General features: G+C 39.8%; 1 protein-coding gene across 1 annotated transcript in view; it reads left to right on the plus strand.

Moving 5' to 3' along the window:
- Nucleotides 1-12,550, plus strand: part of LOC136856903 (isovaleryl-CoA dehydrogenase, mitochondrial) — a 56,906-nt gene that overhangs the window by 23,561 nt on the left and 20,795 nt on the right. The window contains exon 5 of the mRNA XM_068226734.1: nt 1,597-1,856. Coding sequence (XP_068082835.1) covers nt 1,597-1,856 — 260 coding nt within the window. The remainder of the gene's footprint in view (nt 1-1,596; nt 1,857-12,550) is intronic.

Consider the following 12,550-nt stretch of genomic DNA (forward strand, 5'->3'; position numbering starts at 1 on the left):
ACAATTTATCAAAACTAGAGGAGAATGTGCATTGTATTGTCTCCAGCGTGCCAATAAAAGTTTGCTTCGAGCAACTGCTGTGATGTTTTTTCTCGTCCAACCCAGCATAGACCCTGTTACACGAAGTGCACTCATCAACAGTCTGCCCCCAGATTGCAGAACACCACTATTCACACACTTATGCTTAAATTGCATATGACCGAGCTCGATAGCTGCAGTCGCTTAAGTGCGGCCAGTATCCAATATTCGGGAGATAGTAGGTTCGAACCCCACTGTCGGCAGCCCTGAAAATGGTTTTCCGTGGTTTCCGATTTTCACACCAGGCAAATGCTGGGACTGTACCTTAATTAAGGCCACGGTCGCTTCCTTCCCACTCCTAGCCCTTTCCTGTCCCATCGTCGCCATAAGACCTATCTGTGTCGGGGCGATGTAAAGCAACTGGCAAAAAAAAAAAAAAAAAAAAAAAAATGCATAGGTGTATTTTTATTTTTTAAACTTTTTTGATACAAGTATGTTTTGAGTGTTACTGAGAATTTACAATTGCTGTAGCATCCACAGATGCCAGCCAGGATGTGCAATTGTTGTCTTAGCAGCAAACTGGATTCTATACATTGGCTCTGTCATCTTCCTTATCACTAGAGATGGGAATTATAGGCACAAATAAGTTAGAATGCAAACGTATTTAACCAAGGCGCAAGTGTCATATATCCGCACAACAGTTCTGCAATGAGATTTGCATAAATATTAGCGATATGAACTATCAGAACCCCCAAAATTTATGCAACTCACCGGCATAGCTGTAGAGCGGCTAGATTACACTCGTGCCTTGTTTAAATACGTTTGTATTCTAACCTATTCGTGCCTATAATTCCTGTCTCTACTTATCACCTTCCAGATCTCTTCCTTGTTTTTTTCTATTGAGAGACTTCCTCCGTGTATAATAATGTTCAAGGATTAGAATAGGTTTACATAATTACCTTCACAAAGAATATTGACTCAAAGTGCCCCAGAACCAGTTTGAACTCTTAACAAATACATAACTCAGAACAAAATTCAACTGCAACTGCACTACATTGGTCATTGTTGCCACCTATCATACATGTTAGCAATGTGGGACATTTATATTTTTAAATTCATGATCCCACTAGAAGTTACACTAGGCTCTGTTTGTTTCGTGGAAGTACCCATCTCGAAGGGCCAGTTCTTCCCAAAGATTGAGCACCATTATCTACAACTCATCCTTTGAGCTCATGTGATGATGGCATTTCTGCAGAGTCCTTCATTAGAGACTTCACTCATTCTCAAAGGGGTTGAATTGTTTCATTTCACTCAATCTTTCACACAAGATTTTAGAAATTTGTCTCCAACTAAATCCTGCTGCTGTATGCAACTGCCCAGTTAACCACTCCATAAATATGGCCCTTCTTAAATATTTCATAATTTAGTTTTTGTGGCTTTATTTCATTCTGTTTTTTTTTTTTTTTTCCACCTGAGATGTAGGTTACGTTGTGTGTTAATATGTGCTTTTTGGGTTTCATTTACTATTACAGTTGCAATGTTGAATTTTGTTAAAACGATCTTGGTATGTCTGTCTAGGTCTATGCCCGAACAGATCCTAATGCTAGTAAACCTCAGCATGGTATAACAGCATTCCTTGTAGAGAAAGGTATGCCTGGCTTTCGAACTGCTCAGAAGTTGGATAAATTGGGTATGCGAGGTTCTAATACAGGAGAGCTGATCTTTGAAGATTGTAAAGTACCGGCTGAAAATATACTGGGAAAAGAGAATAAAGGCATTTATGTATTGTTTAGTGGCTTGGATCTTGAGAGATTGGTGTTGTCTGCAGGTCCTGTTGGGTAAGTCATCTACAACTGATATAGGAGGGTATAGATGTACATCTTTACTCTGATATGGAATGTTTGTTAAATCTGTTTAGTTCAGCCATCTTTTCTACATTATAAATGGTTAAGAATGTATCAACTATATTAGAAATGAATACATATTGTCCCTTAGTACTAAAACAGATGCATTATGTATCTCGATAAATTTTTACTATGTACAGTACATATGTAAAAACCATACTGAGAAAGAGAATATAAACTTTGACAAAATACCATAGGAGTGTATACTGCTTGCAGACATTTCTTTGAAGAATTATTGTAAGACAAGCTCTTTTCAACACTAGAAACACACAGTGAAACTGATATTAACTGCTTGTGAAGTGATGATTAAAGGTAATACTGCTATGTTACGCAATTTTATTTCTATGTGAATGCAAACAAACCAACCCATGGCACAACAACCCACTAAGGGCCTTGGCCTGCCAAGATGATTGCTGTCAAGCCAGATGACCTGCAGATGCCAAGTTGTCAGTATAATGACATCCTCTGGTCGTATTTCTTGGCTTTCCCAACTGGATCTGCTGTCTCTCATATCAGACAGCTGCTCGGTTGCAGTCACAAGGCTGAGTGGAACCCCATTTCAGCCTTCAGTGCAGAATTTAAATCTTTGAACTGGTTGGGAATTGAGCCTGTGGCCTCCAGGTAAGAGGCACATACACTAGCCCTACACATTGGGGCTGGCTCCTGTGTGGAAAGGCTCTTTCTGATTTATTGTCCTGTGATTGTTCATATGCAATAATAATTTTGTCTGCAACTATGTTCATGGATGTGTGTATTTTGATAAATGGTACTGATGTGGTGTAAAGAGTAGTGTGCTTGCCTCTTACCTAGAGGCCTCAGTTTGGAACGGGATTTACTCAACCTCATGAGACCAACTGAGAAGCTGCCTAATATGAAAGGCAACAGACCTGGTCATAGAAACCAAACAATACAGTTGAGAATGTTGCCACACTAACCATATAACACTCCAATAACTGCAGATCATATGACTGTGTAGCAATTGTCTTAACGTCTGACTCGTTGGCTGAATGGTCAACGTACTTGCCTTCGGTTCAGAGGGTCCCGGGTTCGATTCCCGGCCAGGTCGGGGATTTTAACCTTCAATGGTTAATTCCAGTGACCCGGGGGCTGGGTGTTTGTGCTGTCCCCAACATCCCTGCATCTCACACATCACACATAACACTATCCTCCACCACAATAACACGCAGTTACCTACTTATGGCAGATGCCGCCCACCCTCATCGGAGAGTCTGCCTTACAAGAGCTGCACTCAGCTAGAAATAGCCACACAAAATTAAATTAAATTGTCTTAATAAGCCAAGGCCTTATATATCACAGGATATTGACTTTTTTTCTATATTCCTGTTTATATTCAAATAGATATATAAGTGCCTTTGAAGTGTGTGTGTATATAAAGTGTATTTGAAGTACAAGACAGAAGACTCAGGCTCACATTTGGCATATTCTTTTCTTTACTCTAACTGCCTTTTTTTTGTTTTGTGGATAATCTGGAGGCTGTTATCCTGATTGCTGACTTATCCCATAATGTTTAAAGACTGAGTGAAAATGTTCATTAAAGGCACTTAAAAAGAGTATGCTCAATTGTGGTTCTTCTAGTAAGGCTAGCACACTGTTCAGGGACAGAGATTGTGCAACCAGACCTTTTCCACCCTAAGGAACACACAAAGCTATGTTTATAGGCAATCAAATTGCTGCAGGGGCGTGGTAGCCGAATGACATTGTCACTGGTTTCTCACCAGGATGTCTTGTTAGTTTCTAATGGTTGCCTTATTTGAGGAAGAAACAGTCATTCAGGGTAGAGTACTGAAGAAACAGTTTACCAGCAGAAACATATTTGTATGTGCTTCAGTGTAAATTGTGTTTAATATTGAATGCTAGCTCCTGCAAGTATGTAATTGGAATATCACACATTGATCAAGGTTAATGTTTTTTTCACCAGGTACACTCCTTAAATATAAGAGCAGAACAGTAATCTTCTTTTCATGTTTCATAGAAGCTAAATTTGTGTTGGAATTCTAAGGATGCTTGAAATAACTCATCTTTGTAAACTGAGTCCTGAATTTATGAATCGTGCTGTCACAGACTAAAAGCATATGAATGATTGTATTGAAAGTGGTATCAGTCCCATATAATATCTGAACCATTCACAACTACAGTATATTCATAATGAATTATGCCATATTTTGTTAAGCTGAAAGCGAGAAATGTCAGCAGGTTGATTTTCTCCAGTGACAATGAATTGCATGACCACTGGAATAGTAAATAGTTCATCATCTATGTTTGGTTTCCAGGAATAAAACAAAAAAAGAAATTCCTCCAAATCCTGTGCATTTGGTCATAGTACTTTGTTCACTATTGTTGTAAGTTCTTCCTTGGGTTTATCTGATGTTTTTATGTACCGTATTTTCTCGCGTAATTAACGCACTTTTTTAAATGAAAAATACAGGCAAAAACTTCAAAAGCATAAATTATTTGAGGAATTCAGGTATTTAAAAAATTATATACAATTCATTTAAATTTAAAAGATACATAAATATCATATACATGCAATTGGTTCAACTCATTTGCAGTTAATCGTCATTTGGCGTAAAATTCCGGCGTGAGATTTGTTCTGAAAAGTCAAATAGAGTACATCAGGTAAGTTGGACGCGTGGGTTTGAAGTACCTGTACCGACACTGGAAAATATTCTTCCTGTTACGAGCTGACAATATGACCTGAAGTGAAATAAACATGTACAATTCATGTAAGTACATAATAATGACATACCGGCAAAAAAAGAAAACTGTCCAACACGAGAAGGGCTGGGCATTGAAAGTGGGACCCCTGCTATATTTTCCCAAACTGTTTGTATCCAATCTTGTACGAGTGACGTGCCCATCCACGCTTTTTTTAAATGCGAACGTCGATCCCTCGCGTAAATTTTACTTTAGGCATTGTTTTAGAACAACATAAAGTGCAAGCTTTCTGCCATCACATGTTACCATACAGGAAACATTGCAGTACATCATTCTTTTTTGCTTCCCATAGTGCGTACGATAAACACTCAATGTCTTTTTTTATCGATTGTTCGAGTTTGTGGCATATGGAAACTGAATGGCATCTGACCTGTGGTTCCTCCCCTACTTTCGGAAATTTGCCGCTGTTTGATCCACAGAATGCTTTGCAAGACTTGTTGGTCGCTTGAAGTACCCTTCTCTGTTACTGTGGTAGCACACATTGCATTCGGACACTGAATACTTGTGTGGCCCACTGCCTTATTCCCGTATGTTTCGACGTACTGTAACTGATCACCGCAAGTTCATATGATGCAGTATTACTTGAATACTTGCTGAATATGGACTAACAAATCAATTTTGATATCACAGAAAACGCACTTCCTGTACCCGAAACTCTCGTAAAAAAGAAAGTTTCCACCATACTGGAATAGAGTATCACTTGTCACTCCTGCGCTGATTTTCTCACTGAACTAGTGCAGTGGTATTTCCTGCCGGCTGATAACGGCATGTTGCCCGGTATTTGGAATGCCCTGTTTCGCAACAGGAAGACTGCTACCTTGTAACTTTTTGATGATAATAATAAATAAAATCATGAATAAAAATATATAAATAAAATTACTCAAAAACTTAATGAAATTAATAAGCATAATTAACCGAATGTCCGTAGTATGGGCGCCAGAGTTCACCAGAATGGATCCCTCGAATTTAGATAAGAGCATGATAAACTGTATATCCCAGGGCGTGTACATAATGCTGCGTACTGGTACATCTGCTGCAGGCCTTACCTAACCTCCTGAAAACGACTAATAAGTTAGGAACTGCACCTAGGTTCATCAATAACACTGATTCTAAAATAGCTAACTATATTCTTAACAACATCCGTGCATGAGCACCTCATCGACATACAACATTATACATATAATACACACATAAAATATTGCTGGAAGACTCCATATTTACAACAACAACAATAATAATGAAAATCGTGGGAAAACGAAAGCGAGAACTAAGCTACCATTTGTAGATAGTCCGATGAACAATGTACATGTATGAAGATAAATACCCTTCACTGTCTCTATATCAATTCGACTTACCGATTCTCATAATCGGCAGTTATCACATCACACAGATACTGTACCTTGTACTACTGTGTTCACATATTTTAACACTTGTTGCAAAGATATATACACACGTCTGTCGATCCTCAACATAAATTATGGAAAGTCTGAGATAGCTTTCACCAACATATAATGCTAGGCTGCCACAAGTGCTACAATACTTAATGTGCCAGCACTCTCCACAATCAGCCACTTTCCACGAACATAACAAGACTATGCTCCACGAACATTTGAAGTCCAGTCCATTACAGCCGTGTTACTCCAGTACCGTGTATCAGCACCACTTCCTTCCCGTACAGTGTGTCAGTTGTAGTTCTCTTATACAGTGTCACTGGTTGTAGTTATCTTCCTTCTCGTTCCTTTACAATCCCCTCTACAATGTCCCTGGTTGCCGCCGTATGATCAACCTTTATAGACATCAACATCCCCCTCCTCTCAGATGGTACATCTGGATTGGTGCTTGCCAGCCAATCATGAGTGAACCTCTAGTCAAGACCCAGCCCTGAACTCATACTTGGTCTCAAGACAATAACAAACGCTCGGGTATATCATATGAGTTATACGAACTTCCCTAATTCAACAACAAGCTCATCTCATCAGGCTGGGATATATACATGACTCATTGAATATCCCGACACAAGTACATCACAACAAACACTGGGGTATCCACATGACTCAACCAAATTACCAGAGTTATTAAAGCAATGTTTTCCCACTCGTGCAAAACAAATTACTCATACCTACATATGTGGATATCTTCCAGCTTACCAATATAAATGGCAAAATATACAAATGAAATACTGATAATAATATGATAATAATAATAATAAATCGAATACTGACAATAATATCTCTAACTTCTACATATAATTCGGGGGTGTGATATATGTACTATCACAACCTGAGTGGCTGACATCTTTATTTCGAAACGCATCCGGATCTGCGTGATGGATGTTTGAAGAAGTGGTGTGTCAAATACGTAAACATTTCTTTTTTTCTCCAATTTGGAGCCAAAAATATTGAGATGCGTTAATTATGCAAGGGCATTAATTATGTGAGAAAATACGGTAAATACTGGGTGGTTATAACTAAACTGTTGGTGTTCAGAATGGTATAGCATGGGCTGTGGTGATTATAGGATTCTGCAACTTTGTTGGTATGGTAATGAGGAGAGAGCCTATTTGTTCGAAGATAGCGTGATTTTGAAGAGTCAAAAGGTAAATTACGGGGCTGATAATAACCATTATGTTCCCATTTACACAAAGGGCATTGCTGTGAGTCGGCGGTTTGTAGCGGGTTGGTGGGAAGGATGTCCGAATTTTGTTTTCATTGTTAGGTGGCCTTGGTGTACTTACATCAGAGGGTGAAAAGTTATCAAAAAACATTGTAAGATCATTTTCATTGTCACTATTCATAGATTATACATTCGAAGCTAATACACTTAAGAAAATGGAAATTGCAGCACCATGAAGGCATTGGTCGTTTGTGTTGATTTTCAAGATATGGAACGATGCCATGTAGGTATGTAAATGATCAAAGTTTCAGACCCATTGGATTGTTGCTACAGGTCTCCCCGCGTGATTGGTCGCGGAGGAATCATCTCCAGGATACGGACTCTGGCATAGCGTAGTTGACTTGCAGTCTGTGCAGTGAAGTGTTCCCCGTCAAACATGCCTCGACGACAGAAAAGAGCACGCTATTAACAACTGTCGCCGTTTGAGAGGGCTCGAATAATTGGGCTGTGTGAGGCTGGATTATCGCTAAGGACTGTCGCTGCACGTGTTGGCCGACAGGCATCTACAGTACAATGTGTATGGCGGCAGTGGTCAAATGAAGGTATCCACACTCGTAGACCTGGCACAGGCCCAGCGCAACAGACAACTGTGAGAGAGGATCGCCGCATCATTCGGATGGCCCGGATGGAACCACGTGCAACAGCAGCGCAAATTCGAGCAGCTGTGACACCCCACATTACACAACAAACGGTTGGTAATCGCCTGCGTGCAGGTGGCTTACGAGCCCGTGTCCCTGCAGAAGGTGTTCCATTGACCCCACAACAGCGACGTGTAAGGCTGACCTGGTGTCGAGAAAGATCGACGTGGGTCGACGAATGTCATAGGGTCGTCTTTAGTGATGAATCATGCTTCTGTCTTGCCCGCAGTGATCGCCGGAATCGTGTGCACCGATGTACCGGGGAGAGGGGCCGCCCAGATCTTCTTGTTGAGAGGCACACAGGACCAACACCAAGCATTATGGTCTGGGGAGCTATTGGCTTTAATGTGAAATCGCAATTAATGCTTGTTGAGGGCACTATGACTGCTCGACAGTACGTTGATAGGGTGCTCAATACAGTGGTTGTCCCTATGATGGCGAACATTGCTAATGGAATGTTTCAGCAGGACAATGCCCGGGTTCACACTGCACGCATCTCCAGAGAAGCTCTCCACGACATCACAACCTTAGAATGGCCACCAGATCCCCGGACCTCAGTCCTATCGAGCATGTGTGGGACATGATGGGTTGACAACTGGCCAACCGTCCTCAGCCACCCACAACTCTGGAACAACTGACCCGTGCAGTGCAGCAAGCATGGGCCACAATTCCTCAGGAAGCGATCCAGGGCCTTATTGACTCCATGCCTCGACGCATTCATCAATATATTGCAGCTAATGGTGGGCACATCCTGTATTGATTGTTGTCCAAATTTGCGGTCAGAGGGACCTGAAAGTGTAATCATCGAATCACAACTGAACACTCGTCCTGCATGTTCAATTGCAGCAATGTAGCACCACTCCTTCTGGGTGTTGCAATTTCCATTTTCTTCGGTGTATATCACCTTCACAAATATCTCTATTTAGTTCATCTATAATATCATCACTTGTGTCCAGAAACTCCATAGCATCACTTGTAATTTGCAAAAGATGAAGCATTCACAGTTACATTTAGAAAAACCAAAAATATTTATAGCTACGAAGAGCACAAATAACTATCCACATCGGCGGCGATTGTAACACTGCTGTAATCTGTGGTCTAATGGTGCGCCAAACTCTTACACTGTAGGGAGTATACGCATTTCCATCAGAGACCACCACCATACAGAACTAGGATTTGTACAGCAACACTATACGAATAACTGAAAATGTTAAAAATAAAAATAAAAAATAACCACCAGATGTTATATTACGTCAGTAAGCTATTAAGTTCTTGGTACTAGCCTAAAACGACAAATGCTGTGCTCCCTCATGTGGGACCACACGGCAAATGCCGTGCTCTATTGACTGTCCTTACGTGTACTCGTCAACAGGTTAATTTCATGTCTTGTTTGACATATGTTTGCACATGGCCAAATATCTTGCATGTTTTATGGCATTTGTATGTTCTTTATATCTGACCGCTATATATATTTCTTCCCGATTGTCCAATATAGTGTTGCTTACAATTTTGACACATTAATATGTATACCCCTGATTTGCTAAATTGATTGTCTTCATTAATATTACTTGAGGCCACATAAAACTTTTTATTATTATCTGTTTGATATGGCATTTTAATATTGTATTTCTTGAACATTTTGGACAGATCATAAGAATGCCTGTTCCTGTATGTGTACACTAGGTATTTTTTCTTTTATTTTTGCTTTTCAAGAAGCATTTTTTGTTTGTTGATGATTTTGTTCTTTATTTTATTGACATAATTTCTTGAGCACGCACCCCCTTTGGGTGCAGGATGCAGACGAAGAATACACCAATGGTATCCCCTGCCTGTTGTAAGAGGCGACTGAAAGGGGTCCCAGGGGCTCTCAACTTGGGAGTGTGGTTTGGCGACCATGGGCCTTTAGCTGAGTCCTGACATTGCTTCCACTTACTTGTGCTAGGCTCCTCACTTTCATCTATCCTGTCCGACCTCCCTTAGTCAACTCTTGTTCTTTTCCGACCGTGACGGTATTAGAGCATTCGAGGCCTAGGGAGTCCCATTTTCACGCCCTTCATGGCTCTTGCCTTTCTTCGTCCGTTACTTCATTTTTCAAAGTGATGGATCCCTTCTTTTTTCTTCTATTTTCTCCCTGTCTGGCACCAGTGGGTGGGGGACGCAGACGAAAAATACACCCATGGTATCCCCTGCCTGTCATAAGAGGCAACTAAAAGGGGCAACCCAGGGATGATTGTATTAGAACCATGAACTTACTTGTGATTAGTACCATCACGCAGGGAACACCATGGGTCGCTTTTACTTGCGAGTAGTACCACTATGTTAGGTACACAATAGGTTTATGATTAGTAGCAGCAGATAGTGGTTCACTGTGGGTTTCCAGTACCCGTAATTAGTACCATTGTGAGAAACACCACGGGTTTGGGCGTTGCCTGTGTTTAGTACCACTATATGAGGACCACTGTGGGTATACCGGCACCTGTGATTAGTACTCCTAGGAGAGGAACACAATGGGTTTGCGTTGCATATGAGTGGCGCCATTATGTGAGAAACACCATAGGTCTGCATTACCTGTGCGACGTAAAATACTCGTGAGTAGTAGCATAATATATGGAACACCATGAGTCTATACTACTTTGGATTAGTACTGCAACATGACAAATACCAAGGTTCTACTTTACTAGCAATAAGTACCATTTTTAGGGGCCGTTGACCTGGATCTTGGACCACTTTAGACAACAAGCTTCCTCGATTCAGCAGGCTTATGGTTTAAGAGGAGTCCCTTGATCAGTAATACTATTGTTTATGACAGATTTTTGGTCGGATCCAATGATTGTTTTAAATTCATATCCATCCATTCATTCTTCACCTCATTTTTTATTCTGTTCAGTGGATGATTTTGAACTTGTAACTTGTCATTACATTTCGTACCATTAGGGGCCAATGACCTAGATGTTAGGCCCCTTTAAACAACAAGCATCATCATCATCTTCTTCTTCTTCTTCTTCTTCTTCTTGAGTACGTATTACTTATTGCTATGTCAAAAATTAATTTCATTTCTTTTTTCATGTCTTTCTTCTAAAAGTGGAATGTTTACCGGCCTATTAATTAAATTGTGTTGGACTTGTGTTGTCCTGGGTGATTAGAGTCATTTCTAATTATTGTATTGGTTTGTGTTGGTTTTCTATATATTTGATATTTCAAGACATAACAACCATTTTGAATATGCAGATCAGTGGTAATTGTTCAATGTTAGAAATTGTGTTGACAACAAAATATTTTCATTTGTATTAAGTCATGTAAAGGAAGATAGGAACACACAACAGTGGAAACAGAATAACTGGTCAGTGTCTTTCTTTATGACTTGATGTACACTTGTTTGTTCCTGTCCATTCATATATGACCTGTTAGATTCCTTTTTTTTGTTTTGTGTTTGTCTTGTGATACTAGTCTGTTGCCTTCTCTATTTATCTTTTAATCTCTTCCTTTTTCCTTTCTTTATCTGGCCTTTTCCTTTCCTAAATTTCCCATATCAAAACTGAATATTTGTCAAGATCTGTCAGTGAGTGTTCAAGTTGCCACCCTGATGAAGCTGAAAACAGAAAGGAGCTCGTTGGGGGCTGAGGTGAAATGGATGTAGAAGATCTGAGATTGATAAAGAGAGAGCTAGTCTGTCTAACAATGGCAGTGTATGAAAATATTGAGGTTGTCCTTATCCTATTGTGTTTTCTTTCTTTTTGTTTCTCCCAGTTTACACACTGACCTGCCATTGTGCTTTTTCTGTTGTGTTCCTTTCAGTATTCCTGTCTTTCTTCATATGACTTGATTTGTACTTGTTCATTATTTTCAGTGTGTTAATATACTTCACTGGTCTGCAAAGTAGGTGGCGCGAAGAATAATCTGGACGGGTAGGGTTGTCTAAGATTGGAAGTTCATTTGACGATACAAACTTTATTTCATTTTTGGATTATTATTGCTCTCCACAGATTCTCAGTACACTAAGCCAGGCAAGAAGCTCTCCCACTCCAATTCAAAACTAATGTACTTTCACAGAAACACACTATCATACTTAGAATTTCACAAGTGCTGACCAGAAAGGCTGGCAGTTAGACCCTGCTGGTATGACTTAAGAGATTTAGTGGTTAGACGTCTTTGACTTTAGCAGTTACCCTAGGACCCTTTCAGATCCAAACCTATCCCCCATGGTGCCAACTTCCATCCACTGTAGCTTAAGGACAATAAGCCACTTGATTGTGATACTCTTCTTTCTCTGCCTGAAACTCATTGTCAATTACTGCAGCGACTATGAGAGAACAGTACTGTACTAATGGATTTCTGTGTGTTCTGAGTGGGAGTAGTTAACATTTTTTTACTGGTAAATGTATAGTCGTAATCAGGGAACAGATTTTGTATGTACTAATAATTAATGAAATATGTACATATAGATTTAGTTATTTTATTTTTATTGACATATGGAATTATATATGGACTTAAAATTACAAAAAAATGATAATTTCTACTTAATATGAAAGTTTGATTAAGCTAAACAAACTAAACTTACATGAAACATAATGTTACACTACT

This window comes from Anabrus simplex, chromosome 1, assembly GCF_040414725.1.
Source record: "Anabrus simplex isolate iqAnaSimp1 chromosome 1, ASM4041472v1, whole genome shotgun sequence".
Lineage (NCBI taxonomy): Eukaryota > Metazoa > Arthropoda > Insecta > Orthoptera > Tettigoniidae > Anabrus > Anabrus simplex.